Here is an 18296-nt window from a genome sequence, read left to right as displayed (position 1 = left end):
AATACAATACTTTTCCTTTCAGATCCTATAGGCTCAAATGATTTTCAGGTAAGAATAACCAATGGTTATAGGTGCTTCACAATCCAGGAAAGGTGACACCAACTCTCAGAACACTCAAGGAAAGTGAGGGGCAGGAAAAATTCACAAGTTATACAGATATTGAGGGATCACGAACAATGGACAAGGAAACTCTTGGGGCGGGTGGGGGGGGCGGGCGGCAGGGGTGCCCTGCATATCTCAGAGTGCCTCAAAACCATTCTAAAAAAGAAAGCAATGTTAATGAGAATCATCACCCTCCATGTCAAAGGGTGACTAATGATCTTTTCACCAAAACTTTTTCTTCTCTATTAGTCATTTTTTCCTGTAGAAAGTCATGTTCATCATTTTTTATGGAAGTCGATGGGAAAATGGGATTCCCCTCATAGTCAATCTTGTAGAAAAACAACAGAAGGAAGAAAAGAACAGCTATAGGTTTAGACCCTAAAAGTTTTCAGATAGGAATGGATGAGGACAGTATATATACACTTATCTTATACATACATATATACATGAATACATACATATATATATATATATTCATATATACATGCAAACTAAACATGTAATTATAGCATGAAATGTTAGGGAAACCAAAAATGCTAAAATCCTGACAAAAGTTTTAGAAAGTGACGAATAATATGTTACAGCAGGTCATATGGTCAAAAGTCATTGATAACAAACACCAAAAACTAGGCTGGCCAGAAATTAATTTCTGGTAGGTCAACAACAGCAGGCAGGAACAGTCAAGACCCAGGGACTCAGATTTGCAAGCACCCCACTAACTCACTGGGCTGGCAGGTAGGCTTCCTCTGGGCTAGGGGCTATTTGCCCCCTGAATACATACCCAGCAAGCGCTCAGAGCCTTGCTGATAAACCTTGACTCAGAGTCAGGCACAGCAGGGCTGCTAGGATTAGCTCACCTCACTCTGCAGTGGAGATGTGATTAGAAAGACTGTCCTTTGTAAGGGAAGAGGGAAAAAAAAAGACTAGAGGCTTCCTGCCACAGTGGTTCTGACCTGCTGGTTCTCAAGTTTAACTGCTCATTAAAATCACCTGGTGAGTTTTTAAGACTACCTGGGTACCACCCCCAGAGAGTCTATTTTAACTAACATGAAGTGAAACCTGGACATCATGAGTTTTCAACGTTCTGAAGTGACTCATGTGCATAGAGTCTGAGGCCCCGTAATCCAGTGGACCCTATCCTACCCCATCAACTTATCAAATAATAGATTCTAGAACGTGTCTATGACTGATCTATCAGACTTGATACTTTTCTACACTTGTACAGTCACCAGAGAAAAAAGGTAAGAGAAGAAGGGAGATGAGGCATAAGGCAGTCCAGAGAGATTTTAAGCAAATAGACACGAAACTATGGATACATAGTGAGAAGGCTCAAGGTCAACAAGATAGATCCTGGGGATAAGGGGAAAGTCGTCAACACATAAGCCTTTAAAGAAGCAACAGAATAAATTAAAATTTCATACACTTATCTAATAATCTCACTTTAGGAATGTACCCTAAGGAAATAATCCTAACGGCAAGGAAAAACTATTTACATTAAGAAGTTTATTTCTACCTTGCAATAATCAAAAATTGGAAATATCACAAATGCCCAGTGGAGAAGAATGTTTAGTAGAATAATACATGATATGGAATATTATAAAGTCATCAAGAAGTACAATTATGAAGATTGGCCACATGGAAAACTATATGATGTAAAGTCAAATAAAAATAAAATTCAAAACTACCTGTATATTATGATCACAACTCTATATACAAGTAAGAGCTGAAAAAATTATAATATATCTGTAGTTTGATTTCTGGACCCACACATTGCTTTTCATTATTTCTTTTTATTTTTTTTTTATTTTTTTTTCCAACGTTTATTTATTTTGGGGACAGAGAGAGACAGAGCATGAATGGGGGAGGGGCAGAGAGAGAGGGAGACACAGAATCAGAAACAGGCTCCAGGCTCTGAGCTGTCAGCACAGAGCCCGACGCGGGGCTCGAACTCACAGACCGCGAGATCGTGACCTGGCTGAAGTCGGACGCTTAACCGACTGCGCCACCCAGGCCCCCCGCTTTTCGTTATTTCTACTTGTTCTTTTCCTTTACTGGCAAAGTTCAAAAAAGAGTTTTATTTGCTGCCTCTACTTCCTTTCTACTCATTACTTCTTGAACCCAATTCCATCAGGCTTTCTTTCTTCTCATTCCACTGTAACTACTTTTGTCAAGATCATCAGTGACTTCACATGGCTAAATCCAGTGGCTGATTCTCAGTCTTTATCTTAATCAACAGCTTTTGACACAGATGATCATTCCCTTCCTTTAGGGACACTTGCTTCCTGGAAACCCTATATACTCCTTTGGTGTTTTTGTTGTACCTCAATGGCCACTCCATCAGTCTTCATCCTTGGACCTTTCCCAAATTCCCAAACTCTAAATATTAAGAGTGTTCCACAGCTCGTTCTCAGATCTTTACTCTTCTCCATACACCCAGTCCCAAGGTTATTGCATTTAGTTCTCATGGTTTTAGATTCCATCAATTAATTGTTATCCCCCAAATTATTCATACACTACAAACCCCTTCTTTGAACTTCAGATCTATAAAAAAAAAACCTGCTCTCTTAATATCTCCACTTAAAACCAATAAGCATCTCAAAATTTTAGTCTCAAACTCAGTTTGTGATATACTCCTTAAATCTGTTCTTACTCTAATCTTCTCCCTAAATTTTCAGCAAATGGTATTTCCATTCCTACAGCTGCAAATATTTGCTAAAAACATTGGAGTCATTCTAGATCTCTCTTTCTCATTCCTATCCATCAGCTAATGTTACTGACTCCAGTTTCAAAGGGGGTATGAAACTCAGGTACTTACCATTTCTACTTTACCACCTGATCCTCCATAATCTCTGGCTTCGAATGTCCCAATAGCCCATCATCAAAGGCCATTCACTGTATATGATGTTTATTATATCTGAATTGTTTATTCCTCTCCATTCTGATTCTGTGTGGTTCATTTCTATTCACTTTCTAGTCACCAAATCAAGTGTTACTTCCTCCAAGAAGCCATCAGTGACCCCAAAGTCTAAGTCAAGTTATTTTGTTAGTTTCTCTCATAAAACCATATTCCCTTTCCCTCTGTTGGCAACTATCCATTAATTGGCATAATTATTTGATTAATGTTTCCTCATTTACTAGATTCTAAGCTCTATGTGAACACTGACTGTCCAGCACTTGACTAAGAGTCTGGAAAATAGATGACAAATAAATTTTAGGAATTGGAAAGATTAAGAATCAATGAATAAATGAATGAATGCACATTTTTGTTATATGCAATTCCAAAAGGTAGAAAGGGATAATTATATTTATCTGTCCATTAGTCTGGAATAATAAACTGTGATAAGTCTACATGAGTGCTTAATAGAAACATGACAGTCTTATAAAATCACAAACAGAAGAGAAGCCTTTAAAAAAAAGTCATATGAAACAATGATGAAGCATACCTTTTGCTACACTACATTTTTCCCGTGTCTCATCCTTTTCTTGCACATCTATCTTGTCTGATGCTTAATAAAGTACATAATAAAGAAGTAAACTTACCCAAAGGGAAGTCTGGACTTGGCCCTCAACTCTAGGAAGGTCATCTCTCTAAGTGCTTGGAATGTCCTGCCTGATAAGAGTATCCGTTTACCTTGGGGCCTTGGGACATGCCAGATGGTCTAAGAGAACAATGACTTATGGTGGGGCGGAAAGCCGTATATCAGCTCAACCTCCAGAGAAGCTTGAGATTAAGGTCAACCATGTAGGAATCGGCCATGTCTACATGACCCCCTGTTAATACTCTGGACACTAAGGTTCAGATCCGTTGGCAATATGCTATATGTATTGTCACTTAATAGTTGCTAGGAGAGGTTAGCACTGTCCACAAATACACTTGAAAGCCCCGCCTGTGAAACACTCCTGGGTGCTGCACCTCTTCTGTACCTCTTCTGTACATAGGTCCTCTCTAACTCTCCTTAACCTCAGTTTACTCACCATTAAAATTATAATAATAATTGTACTTCATTCACAAGATCATAGTGATATTTAAGTGTGAAAATGCATAAATTTCAATGCCTTGCACACAATAAGAAGTTAATAGGTGTTCAATACAGTTTGTATTATTATTGTTGTGATTACTTTTATGAAACTGAATAAAAGAAACCTCATTTAAAATGGAATCAGGAGGCCTGATGGTCACACTCTACCACTTGCATTAATTGCAGACCCCCAAAAGGAAGAGACTTACCTTGCATTCTCAACAGGAAGAAGCCTACATTACTACTCCAGCGGGAGGAAAGAATTTCTTCTTGCCCAGCAACAAGCTCAGCCAATATGAAAATACCACAACTCAGCTAACAAGAAGTCATCATCTCCCTGAACTCTCACTTTCCTCCAATGGACTTCCATTCAAAGCAGCCCCTCCCAACTTCCTCCTTTCCTCTATAAAGTAACGTTCCTTTCCTTTGATCTCCAGACTCACCTATGGTTAGCCATAGTTTACATGTCCCAAGTTGCAATTCTTCTGCCAGTCACAAATAAACCCACTTTGCTGGTAAAATAACTGACAGTTTTAAGGTGGACACTTTCCAGTTTTCCTTCCCTTCTAACCCACAGATGTTAGCATTATCCAAGTTTCTCTCCTTGGTCTTTGTAGCCAAGACTGCTAGCCATTCATCAAAATTATTATTTTCTTCTTCCTGGACATACAGCTAGACCATATAACCCAGCCTCCTGTGTACTTAGATGTGGCCATGTGACCAAGATCTAACCAATGGAACATAAGCATAAGTGACATGTACTGTTTTCAGACTTGGCCAATTGAAACCTCCCACATGCACTCCTCCATTCTCTTTTCCCATACTGGATACTTGAAAAGTGAACCTTTGGGATGATTTCAGAAGCCATCTGGTGAAGATGTAAGAGCAACTATCTGGGGTATTGAATAACTGTGGAACAGGACCCACCTCCCCCTCAACCTACCCGGAAGAGTCCTGGTCTGTTACGTGAGGGGGAAATATACTTCTATAGAGCAATTATAGGTCTATTTTATTTACTGCAGCCTAGTCTACCTCAACTAATACAGGCCTCATATTTTTGTCTGGATTTCCTTTCATTATCTACCTGTACCCCCCGCCCCCCAGCTACTTATCATGTACTGAAGAGCATGTCTAATCTGAGTCCTAGTTTCTTCTGCTCTGAATTCGTAATTCTGACGTTCTCCCTGATATTTTACACTGCTGCAAAATTAATTCCTCTAGAACATAACTATGATTACGCCTCTCTCTCTTGCTCAGGAGGCTTAAATATGCCCTGTTATTTATAAAATGAAATCCGAATTTAATCTCACATACTAGACCTTCCATTGATGACCCCAATCTACCCTTAACCTTCCTTGTATTCATCTTTGTACACTTTCTTTATTCTTCTTTCTTCTCTAAATATAGCCGTATCTTCCTTCTTTTGTGCCATGTTTTTTGTTTAGTCCATTCTCCTCACCGAAGAGCCTCTTTCCTTCTCCTCTACACAACCACCTTGAAATACCATCTCAAACAATATACAACTCAGAGAATCCATCTATGCCAGACAGAAAAAAATAAATAGCTCTCGACCATTTCTAAATGAACATAATATTTCTTCTGTATTTGTGAGTGCTGAGACAAATTTCATGATATACATACATACAGATTGATCTGTATATAAAGACAGATCTAGCTACCTAAGAGTAGAGATTCATCTAGGTAGATGCAGAAATAGATTTATACATACATATATGATTCCTTGGTCTCGAGTTCTACTGAAGTCCTAGTAATGGTTATAGGTAAAAAGATAAAAATGTATGTATTGATATGGAGGAGTTTACAGACTATGAATAATACAGGTAGAGTATACTGACACTAGAAGAAAATAATCTACACAAAAGGAAAGCATTTGCTTATAAAAATATTTTGAAATAATAAGAAAGTTATAAATACATATCTCATGTAAATATCCTTACAAATTCAGAAAGGAAAAGAAATCTGGACTATCTCTCCCTAAAAATCTCCAAGATAATAATAGGTAGAAGTTGTCTAAGATGGTTTAGATCCGTGCTGCCCAATAAGCATATGGCTATTGAAAACTTGAAATGTGGTTAACACTGAGATGTGCTGTCAGTGTAAAATTCACAGCAGACTTTACTCACTGTGAAAAAAAAGAATGCAAACCATCTCGCTGATAATTTTTGTACTGATTACATACTGAGATGGTAATATTTTTGATTTATTTGCTTAAACAAAATATGGTACTAACATTTTTGATTTTTAAAAAATTTAAAAACATTTCTTTAAATATGGCTACTAGAAAATTTAGAATTACTTTATGGCTCACATATGTTTCTTTTGGGCAGTGTTAGTTTAGGTAAGCACTTACTTAGAGGCAGAAATTTAGACTTGGATGTTTCTCAGTGTCCTGTGAGATTACAGGATTCTATGATATCCCCCAGGAGCCCACGTGACTGAATTTAAAATTCTCACAATTTGGGGAAATAAAGGACTAGTGCAGGTGCATGAAATCATAGCATGAAGCTATATCTGTCCCACTACTAACAGGGCTGACCAGGGGCAAGACCTCTACTGATTTATAGGAAAAATTTATAGGTCATTAGCTCCTCATGACCTCTCAGCCATCTGACACCTTGATTAACCTGACTTGACAGTGTTTGAAATGGGGCTAGGGGTGGGAAAAACACTGAGGTGAGAGTCCCTCTCAGGGACAACACCCAAACCTGAAGGTACAAGAGCTAAAGCCTGACGGCACAGGACTGTTAGGATGTGTCACCTGAAATAAGACTGAAATGAGAACACACGCACGCACACATACTCACCTGGCTCCTCCTGGCTCTTCATTCAAGGTTTCTAAAGATAAGATGACCTAGTTTCATAACCCAGTTTAAACCATTCGCACAAAGACTCTGTTTCCCTAATCTTGTCCCCGAACCAAATGGTGAAGTGGTGTATAACTATGTTATGTTTCTACCTGCCAAGGAGAAAGCACTTCTTTTCTTAGCATCATCAACTAGAGGAAAGAAAATGTGGTCTGGATTTAGAACCTGGCTTTGTTTGTGTTGAAGCTATTTTCCATAGCCCTCAGAACTGGAGGAAATTTTCAAAAGAGGGAGGAAAAAAAAAACGAACTGAAATTAAAATCGATGTGAAAACCAACATGCCCTTTAAGAAAGATCTGGGTGGCTTTTCCACCATTGCTTTGAAAGTTGTTTTAGGCAGTGTAATGGGCAAAAGCAAATTATACAACAGCAGAGACAGAGTAAGGCCTATCTCCTATGCTCCCTGCTATAACACTGAAAACAAGGAAGAAATCTCTTAAATCCAAATTAAGTCTCCATTGTGGAAAAGGCATGTGACATCTAAGAGAAGACACACATTATCTATGCAACAGACATACTTCTAAAGGGGCTAACTCACTCTAAACCGGAAACTTGGATTCCAGCCATGGAGATGAGAATTTTTTTTTTTTTTTTTTGCCTTTTAGAACATTACTCCCTTTCTGGCAATTTAGCTTATTTTCCCCCAAAAGTGGCTTCACTGACACACATGGCATGGTGTCCATGGGAGCAGCCCCGCAGGTGGTCACCATGAAGGTGAAAGAGGGTAAGTTGGGAGGAATGAGATCAGACCACTGCTGTGCTTTAAGACTTAACACAATGCACCATACTAGGAAGGAAATTTTAAAAGATTCAAATAGCATAAATCTATTTGTTTTTCAAGCAGGCTATGGACTCTTGCCTACCAAGCCTTTCAGGAACTGGAGATTATCTGAGTGCCAGTCAACTCCCGGTGAAATATCCCCTTCTCACTGACTGAACGGAAAAGCTACAATCAATTTGTCCCCTAGCATCAGTAGCCAGACAGCAGGTAGGCCCACAAGGCCGTCCTCTCCACTGTGAAAAAGAAAATCTAAGCAGAAAACATTGCCCCTCCCTTCAAGGAGCCTGAAATCAAACTGAGGACCTAGAATTTTAAAAGTGACTAAATACCACCAATTTGGTTCTAAGATTTATAAGACAATGCAACGCATGTAGAGATATTGTGAGGAAACAAAGCAAAAAGTGAATAAAATAAACAGAATTAGTTCAGCTGAAAAGATGAGCATGACCTGGCAGAGAGCCAGAGGAAATCTCGACAGGAAACAGCAATTTCCACGTGTCTACTGTTGTCAACCGGAGGCTGGGGCGCCATTCTGAAGACGCGACTACTCCCCGCACATCAACGTTCAGACTTCTATCCCAGACATGCATGGAGGGGCAGGCTCGTGCTCAGGCGGCAGGAGTGAATGTTGATGAAGGGTCACCGAGAAAATGAGATCATGTGAGACAGGGAGTCCTAGACGTCATAATAACTATTTGAGCAAATCACAGCAAGAGAGAAGTTTTAGGACCTTGAGGAACAGCTAAAAATAAGAGAGAGATAGCATGTATCACTGAGCAGGGACATGAGAACATGAATACTTGACAGAAACTGTTAAGTTTGTGTACCTAACACATAAAACTGACTCCTGCAACAGTACACACCTGCCCGAAGTGCACAGGTGCCTATGGTCTGGGCTCACCAAGCCAGTGCCCTCCTGCGTCTCAGGCACCCCCACAAGCAGGCTGCTCTTCAAAGCCCTTTGCACAAAAATCTTTAGGAAAGAGCTGTGCCTCTTTGAAAGACTTTGGCACATATATCAGAATCAAAACAAGGGCCCCTTTGGGATTCTATAACAGGTAGGAAACATAGGGACTAAACTTTTAATTCCAGCTTTAATTCACCCTGATTTGTCTTGCGTCTTCCGATGCTCCATGAACAAATTCTGTATCTGTTTTCTGACTGGTGACATGCAGAGAGGGGAGATGACCTAAGTCAGGGGATCATGGTCCTACAGGACTTTGAGATGACCCTGGTCCCCCTAAACCTGCCTCCTCATTTGGGAGACTCGTACAAGGCTCCAAGCCAAAAGCAGAGTTCAGTGAATAGTAAGAGTGAATAAGTGAAAATTGATCCTTTCAATGACTTTAGTCCAGAAAAGTGGGCTGGTAGAGGGAACAGACAGTCATGCCGCTTTTCCACAGGGAGCCAGGCAGGGCTTGGGACAAGGGAATGGCAGGACTGGTCAAGCCAGTGGCCCGGGCTTCCACTTTCAGCAGAACAAAGAAAATCCTGGCTCAGCAACTTGAACAGAACGGCAAACTACGGTGACCTAAATGAAACTGGTGAAAAGCATATTTGTTAGGAAAAGCCAAAAACTGTGAAGCAAGGGCAAGTCTTAGCACAAAAAAAAATAAAAAATAAATAAAGGTGTCTAAAATGTTTTTAACAACCTGCTTCTTCCTCCCTTCTGAGAAAAATGTTCTTCATGATCATAACAAGGAATTGTAGTGTTGGTCACTGTTTGGCTTCTGTTCACTAATAGCAATAACAGCCCACAGTTCATTAATTTTTTTTCAGAGTCAACATCTTTACAGCTCCTTACATGTCAGATCTTCAAATATGCCCTCAGATGGAGTGTCTAAAGAGGAGGATTTCAGTGCTCTCTCCGTTGTTAAACATCCCCAAAGTGTTTCCTGCCATGCCATGATTTCACCAGGGCTCCATGACAGGGCGCCCACAATCAAAGGGGACAGAGGAAGAAAGAACTTAGTTCCTACTCGCTCTTCCCCCGCTGTGTAGTGCAGCCTCCCACCACTAGCCCAAAATACCATTTTGATGAAATATTAGAGTGCATACATCTCTACAGGAATCAGAAAATAATACGTTCTTGCCAAGCTTCGGCTCAAGCAGGACACTTCTTTTTAAAAGCCTTTTCTGGTAACTATTTCCACCATCAAATAGGGATGGAACATCCTTCCTGGCACTCCCTGATGCTGGGCTCCTCTATTCTAGGTATTTTTGCTGTTGCTTTCTTCTCTGCTGACTGTATCCTAAGCTTCTGGAAGGCAGAAACCCCGTTTTCCTCACCTCAGAATCCCCAGGAAGCAACAGAGGCCCTGGCACAAAGCAGGGGCTCAACTGGGTGATGAATTAATGAATTCTTGATTATTTTTTTTTTCTGATTAAATAAATCTGCAGGCTGCACAGTTTACAAAGAACTTGCACACTTACTTCCACATCTGATCCTAATAACACCAGGAAGTCCCCCTTGGGGAGGGGCCACAACTGTCCCCATCTGTAGATGAGGATGCTGAGGCCGAAAGAGATCAGTGACTTCAGTGATGTCACACAAGGGGCAAAAGGATTTAATGACTTTTGCCATCTAAATGATTTAAACTCTCCCTCATTAGAATCTTGCCCCCCATAGGGTCCTGCTACTTTAGGTCAGAAGACTGTCTGGGTTTCATGAATGTGAAACTAACTGACTTGGGTCCCTGATTCGTAACATTCTCATCATTAGTCCAGGAAATGTTGTTCTCTGATCTTCTTCACCTGCTTGTTTACGCATTTAATTCTTTTTAATTATGTAAACACTGGTACCAATAAATTCTATACTCTCTCCTGGTTTAAGAGTTTATTAAGTAATTTTCCTAGAATAAAGGGAAATTCCAGGAAAGGAGCATTCTTCCTGAGTGCCCATTCAGTACGCACAGGTGATACTGGAGCATTCTCAGGGCTGTATCAAGGAAGAAGCTGCATCTCAATCAAGTCCAGTCTTCTGCCTAGTACTTCATGAATGCAGGCAGCCTACATTGGCATGTGCCCAGAATGTCAAATAAGAATGTCAGTAAGTGTGTTCTTAGGAGAGACAAAGAATTGTTTTAATATAAAAGGACGTTAAATCATGACATATGGGCTAAAAATAAAAAATTAAATGAATGAAAAACAACTCTTCTCCTTTCCCCCATCCCGCCATGTGCTTTCATATGGGAGAACGTGAATTATCCCCATTGTTCAACTCAACTGAAAAATGCTAAACAAAAATCACCATCAAGACCAGACTGGAAGAATTTCAGGGCAGCCCTCCTCCACCTTCACGCTGTTCCCTATACTCATTCCTTCAGGAAGAGACAAAGCCTTTCAGGCCACAGTTATAGATGTTTCCACCAAGAACTTGAGTCACTGAACACCCTCAATAAATGTATTCTAACTAGCTTAAGAATTCCAGAATGCAATCTTCAGCTCAAGGTAATAGTTTCTGTGGATGCGTTTTTGGTTAAAATTGGCTACTATACCCAAACCACTTTTACAAGACCTATCTACCTTTGTGTTAGGGGAAGAAGTATATCAGACAGGAGGGCATGAAGTGCCTAAAACATAAAGTGAAGTCATCTTTTGTCAGGGGGGGAAAAAAGCACCAAAAAAGAAAAGAAGGTAGCTTGATCTGAGGAAATCAAGCTTAGATTCCAGGATGTTGCTAAGGGGATGCTCTATTCATCATCAACTTGGCAAGAACCAATAAAGCATGTGCACAGAGGTACTTTTCATCGCACAGCTGCAAACCCAGGCAGTAACGCTTCAAATGATTCATGAAGTTTTTATTTTAGTCTGAAACACATCTGATTTCATATAAAGGAACTATGCTGCCGGGAGTTTGAGAATGGAGCTCTGGCCTAGGTATCTGAAGATTGATCAGTGAGCAATACTGAAAATTATTAGGTCTTGCTTTGTAGCCATAGGGATCTTAAGAATGAGAAAGACACACATGCAATTGAATTATGTTTAGATGAAAAAGCCAACACCTACACTCCAGTCCAGAGTCGCTCTGGGCTCCTTCGCTGGACCATTTGCCACAGGAAGGCTGAGGGGATGTGCAGGAGCCAGGTGCTGCAGGCCTGCCCGGGAGATTGCTTTCCTGCAGCCAGAAGAAAAAACACAAAGAAAAACCAACATCAGAAGGTAAACAGAGCTAAAAATTTCCCCTGGAGTAAAAACAACGCCTGAGTTAGTCTTCTGCATGCAAAAGCCTTTGCAAATGTATTGGAGTCTATGTCTCTAAAGTGTATGGTCTATGGTGAAGATACTGGGTGGCAAGTCTCAAAAGACAGGGAGATTGAGGGGGACCATTTGGGGGGCAATGTTGCTTCAGGACCAGAAATGGAATTTCTAGATGCCCCTATTCAGGGTAGAGGGCAGAATGCAGGTCTCTCCGTTTACAGAAAAAGACCTAGGGCTTGGATGGCCACAATACTTGGACAATTTTAAAGCTGCCAGAGACTAACGGCAACAAAAGCAGACTCAGGGAGTCTTCTACTGAAATTCCTCCATTTCCCAACAAAGTGCTCTCCAAGTTGGTCACAGCTCCAAATTCAGCCTTGCTCCTCTTAAGAACATCCTCCCTCATCCTTGCAGAGGACTTCTGCAGATAGCTTGAGATTCCAAATGGGAAAAGGTTGATTTGTATCTGGCAAGAAATGGCACACGCTGAAAGACCAGTATCTCACCAAGGCCCATGGAACAATAAAATCAAAATATGTTGCTTAGATTAGGTTTGTTGAATGGAACATAACAAAGTGCTGGTCAGAAAGGAGGGAATAAATCAGGAGAGGTTGAGAAAGTCAGCCCTGACCTTGGTCTTCAAAGATAAGAAATAAGAAGAGTTGTTTTAGCTTTAGGGTGAAGGGAAGGGAGGGTAGATGAGAGCCTGGTGGAGAGAATGCAAACAGCAAGAGAAAGGAAGAAAGTGGCAAGATCTTGTGGTATCATCATTAACAATATAGGTTAAGTTTCTGAACAGCTCCATGAAAAATGCCAGACAAGGGTCTCAAGCTGAAATATAAGTGCTGATTCACAAATCAACTAAGTGGCTTCCTGGAAAGGAGAGTTTTCCCTTTACTGGAGTGTCTACATGTGCTTTAAGAATTACCTGAACTAGAATCAGGTGGGTCTTGTGACCCTGCAGCTGAGCCTTGAATAGGTCTACGGGTGAGGCCCGGGAATCTGCACTCACACATGCTGCCCATGTGCTTCCTTCTGTGAGCTCAAGTTTTCAAATTGCTCTATTGGAGTGTGGAAGGGCTTTAATCTAAAGAGGGTATGAAATGAATTTCCCTCAGGCAAGTGAAACTTAGAACTTAAGAGACTGATTCGCTGAAGACTGGAAACCTATCCCTCAACCAATGAACAAACACCAAGATTGTCTCCCCATCCTCAAGCCAATGAACTTGCTGCTCGGACTCAGGCTAGACTCCCTGCTCTTTGCACTCCTGGCCATAAAAATAGCCTACTCCAAACTGGTAAAGGACTCACCCATAGCCTGCTACAGTTTTCATATCCTGAGTTGCAACTTCTCTCCTATTCCCAAATAAACTCAATTTCTGGTAATTCAAGCTTGCCTTGGTTTACCTCTTTATTTAGGTTGACAAGAGCAAGTACATTTGTGTAGGTGGGGAGCACTAACTTACCCAAGCCCATTGAGGTGGAAGCCCTAAAGAAAAGCATCAGCAACTTCATTATGCACTTTACCCCCATTAGCTCTCAGCATCCTATCTCACAGGACGTGAACACTGTAGTAAGAATCTGCCATCTTGGACACTGGACCTGCAGACACATGGGGTCCCCAGGGAGCCCCGGATCCTCAGACTCCTTTACCCATCTCTCTATACAGAGGAACAAGGCTACAGATGGGGAGATGGGGAAAAGGAAGGCAGTGATAGCCCAATGTACAGTGAATCCCATAATGACAGAGCCAGTGGAGGGAAAGGAACTTGCCCGGGAAGGGGAGAGGAATAAGAGCAAAATGTAAAAGCTCTGTTGGAATCTAGAAGCAGATGATATCTCTTTTCTGTTCACTGATCTCTGCAAACTCCACCCAGAAATGGAATTTGTAGATGACCAAGACAAACAGTAGCCTCAAAACCCAATGAAAGGCTTGGTAGAATCAACAAAAGAATCTAAGATCTTGCAGACACTGATAAATGGCCAAGTATGTCTAAGAGCTCAGCAAGTGCCTAGCCCTTTTTCCCCCTCTCTTATATTCCCACACAGGAAGTCTTAGAAATAACGTAAAGGGTTTTAGTAGTCGGAAGTCATCACATGAAGCTTGCCTATAGCCTACTTTCAGAAGCTCCGCCTGGATAGCACACAATGTAGTTGCTTTATGGAACCCCCCAAAGAGTCATTACAAGTATGTAGACCTTTAATGAAACCCTCTGATGACACAATATTCCCTTTCCTCCCTTTCGTCAAGGCAAATAATTAACATCAATTTTGGCCTCTTCACTGACACCAACTTTTTTGAGTTCCCAGAGCTAATTCCAAAGATGGCACATAGGTTGGGGGTAGGGAGCGGGAGTGGCTGGGGTTCCCCCAACATCAAGTGATTCTCGGACACCAGCAGGGTGCCCAAGAATTCAACACAATTCTGACACTATCTACCCAGAGCTAGCATCAGATGCCACAGGTTCAGAGTTCAGGCCTACAGGACTGCACCCATCCCCCACTTCAGACGCCAGTCTCAAGCCCCAGGCTGTGAGGCTTCTGGCCAAGCAGCTACAGATTGGAGGGTCCAATGATGTCCTCCTTAGGTTTGATTAATTTGTTAAAGTAGCTCACAGAACTGATGCGAATGCTTAAGTTACCTGTTTATTAAAGGATATGATAAAGGATAGGTATCAACATTCAGATGAAGAGATACAGAGGGTGAAGTATGGGGGAGGGGTGCAGAGCTTCAGTGTCCTCTCCAGGGGCCTCTCTCACACCTCCACACACATGCTCACCAAGCCGAAAGCTCTCTGAACCCCATCCTTTTGGGTTTTGATGGAGGCTTCCTTATATAGGCATGATTCATTAAAACATTGGCCAGTGGCAAATGATTCAACCTTTGGCCCCTCTTGCCTCCCCAGAGGACTGAAATTTCCAACCCTCTCATCACAAGATTGGTCCTCCTGGCAAACAGCCCCCCACCCTTGAGTGGGGTACAAAGTCACCTTCGTTAACATAACAAAAAATACCTTTTTCACCCTTATCACAGGTTCCAGGAGTTGTGAGCAGAGATCCATAGATGAAGACCAAATTCATATGAGAAATATATATCTAGTCATTCAGATGGCTAGATATATATTTGTCATAAATCACAATATCTCAGCCCTTCACCCCAAAGTATTTTCCATTCCACCAAGCAATAGGAGAAGAACACTCAAGATTCTTATACTGTGCTCCTTCATGGCCCATGCATTTTTCTCCACCTGGGTTCAAGGAACTTCTGTAACATTTTTCTTTAGGACTTTTCTCTGGCTTTGAAGGAGCTGGTATGTGATCCTAAGTCACAGCTTTCGTCCCAAGAAAATGAGATCTCTGTGGAGTCAGAAATTACAAGTTCCACCTTGGATTCCTTAACACATAACCTAAATTTAAGTGTTCTAACAAAAAATAACAAACGGTGCCAATGCTCAAGGCCTTGGAAGAGCTGAAGAATTCCTAAATCTTGGGTAAATGAGAAAAATACAAGTCCTTCATCTTTTCACGAACAGTCCCAGAGCTGGGATCGGAATAAAAAAGAAGAAAGGGAGAATAAAATTCTCCTCGCACAGTAGAAACCACAGGACAAATGAGTCTAACTCACCAGAAGTTGCAGACTGACTGACCACCAAAACCTACGTTCCTAATTAGAACAGACAGGAGGGCAAACTGCTGAAGTAACTAAATCAGGGTGCAAGGGAGGCGTGCGTCTCTTGAAGAGCAACGTGGCAGTAAGAAGACATCCAAACCTTCAACCCGACTAAGCCCTGCAGTGAAATCACAGCCAAAGTGACACTCTTCCCCAGCCTGTGAAGAGAAACGATTAAATAAGGGCTTTTGCTGGTTATCTATTCCTCACTGTGGATGCAAATTTAAGGTTGGTTTTCCGTAACATTAATAGAGGAAAACTGTGTATCTATGACACAGATAAACACTTAGTAGAAGGAAAATAAGTAGGAAACATCAAAATGGCTCCAAGTTCCTAACTGTAAGTGGGCTTTACAAGAGGATATCACATAAGAAGAACAGGGAAAATATCTGTAGGTACCAAACCAGAGTAGGAAGTAACTTCTGATTGTGGCTTTCTCCACATTTCTCAACAACCACGTGAGAAAATCCTTCTCTCTAATAGCTCGTGTCGGTATACACATTTTGTTCCAAAATACAAAAACAATTTCATCATTTATCAGACCTCAAATAAAATTAGTGTAAGTTATTTTTCTGTGTGGGTTCGTCCTGGTTGTAGAAAATGACATTTCAGAGGGGTAGCATTTGGGGCGTGTTAAATGGCAGGGGTTCTATGTTACAATATGCTCTAGTAAAAAAATCAACAGGGTTTCAACTTATTCTTTCCTTCTGCCCAGAATCCTCCCAAGCCTACAGTCAGTGAAACAGTGAAATGCCAGCAATCCTTCCTATTAATTTTGCAACAACGCTTTGTTGGGATGACTATAATGGCAAAAGAATCTTTGAAAAGGAGAGCTGCGATATTGACTGTGAAGTAGATACGAAAAGAAAATATTCTATAATGCAGTTTCAGGCGCACAAAGTCACAGTTAATGTCAATTGCCTGCCGTGAAAGACCTCTAACATATTTAAAGTATAAAAGCCATCATACATTTTAAATAGCAGTCTATTATTTCCTTTACTTCATTCAATAAGACTACAAACTCCTAAAGGACAGGGCTCAATTCATCTACTAGTCTTATTACATTCTAGCCCAGGGGTAGACCCAGCATATATTCAATAAATGCTTTCTGAGTTAATGAATGAACTTGACCAAAAAGCTCAGCAAAACAGCTTGCTGATTAGATCAGGGATTGAGAAATCTGATTAGGAAGATTTGAATTATATCCCAGGCTGTGCGTTTCAGTGATCTACTTTCTGGAGAGGGCCAGAAATCCTTCAAAGCTGCTCTTGAAAGAAAAAGGCAGAAGAGGTAGAACTCAGGGTTAAGAAGCCTAAGAGACCTCAAAAAGGCTTTGTGATCAACGTAAAATAAAACCCGAATGGTATAACATTTGTAAAGGGCATAGGAGAGTGTTAATATTTTTGTAATGTATTCATTGAAAGAAACATGCAGCACAGGCTCTTCATGAAGAGAATTTTTAAAAATTTACGGGAAAACATGTAGGTGGGTATTCAGCCGGGACAGCCTCTAATTATCCATTTTGCAATTTTCTCTCAACTGGCTCTGGTTCCACTCTGATTCCAAGTTTATATGGCTCCCATATTCAATCCATCCCCATCTTGCCCACTCCCTTTCTGGGAGATTCTATGAATAGAATAGCATGAGGCCCCCTTCCTGCTGAGCAAAGAAGCACCAGAGAATTAGGAGGTTCCCGTAGCCAGGAAGTCTCCTGAGATAAGCAATTGACACATTAGAAACTGGTGAACTCATCTCTTCGTTTTAGAAAAGGCAGCAGCTGTCTAAAAAGGTACTCTGTACCTTGGTTTAATTCCCCCAAATGCCTCAAGAGGGATCTTAATCATTGTGTATGTGTTGGTGTGCTTTTTTCCATATGCTATTTTGGCACTAACTTTGTTTATATTCAAAGCAGCCCACAGTGCTTCTTGGTTGATTTACACAAGCTGCCTGCAATGTTAAGGATAGTCCACATGATAAAAAGAAAATTGTCCCAAGCCCCACACAAACTCCAAGTATCCCACCAGAGATTTACTTAGGGGGGCAAACCTTTTGTAATTATTTGAGCCTAAATCCCAATCCATATTACATATGAACTCAAAGTAGTTTTTGACAATTTTAATGTGCATTGAAGTTTTCAAGAACGCAATTACTATTGAAACAGAGGTTCTTTTTCGTTTCCTAAGGGTTCTAAGTCATTTTAAAAAATTGCTTCTGGTATTGAATCTTCAATACAGCATGCCTGTATCACTTTATGTTTATAGCAGTTATTTTCAGGGTGATTCTCCAAGAGTGGTGTTCAACCTTTGCCTGTGGTGGAGCTTGACATCACTCTATTTAAAAGCCTTCCAGGTAGTTCTAATGAGTATCCTGGGCTGAGAAACACTGTTCTACATAAATGTGCAAGCATGTGAGTACTTCATTATGTCTGCAAATGTGACTAAGCCCTGGCATTTACACATTGAAATATATTCATTCATCCAACAATGTATTTACTGAATGTCTGTTTTATAACCAAGCACTATTCTAAATGTGTAAGATGCATGAATGAATAAAACAGACATAAATCGCTGCCTTTGTGAAGCTTATATTCTAGCAGGAAATACATTTTGCCAGGTACAGAATCATTTCACATATCTTAC

The 18296-nt window shown here is 40.8% G+C and overlaps 1 protein-coding gene across 7 annotated transcripts in view; it reads right to left on the bottom strand.

The window, feature by feature from the left end:
• DGKI (diacylglycerol kinase iota) overlaps nt 1-18296 on the bottom strand; it is a 435956-nt gene that overhangs the window by 272444 nt on the left and 145216 nt on the right. For 6 of the 7 annotated variants that reach the window (XM_053218037.1, XM_053218038.1, XM_053218039.1 and 3 more), the window contains exon 2: nt 11796-11904. The exons of the other annotated variant lie outside the window; for it this stretch is intronic. In XM_053218037.1, coding sequence (XP_053074012.1) covers nt 11796-11904 — 109 coding nt within the window. The remainder of the gene's footprint in view (nt 1-11795; nt 11905-18296) is intronic. 7 annotated transcript variants of the gene reach the window in all.

Source organism: Acinonyx jubatus, chromosome A2, assembly GCF_027475565.1.
Source record: "Acinonyx jubatus isolate Ajub_Pintada_27869175 chromosome A2, VMU_Ajub_asm_v1.0, whole genome shotgun sequence".
In the NCBI taxonomy this organism is placed as follows: domain Eukaryota; kingdom Metazoa; phylum Chordata; class Mammalia; order Carnivora; family Felidae; genus Acinonyx; species Acinonyx jubatus.
The sequence above is the reverse complement of the archived record's forward strand: the minus strand, read 5'-3'. Positions and strand labels throughout refer to the sequence as shown.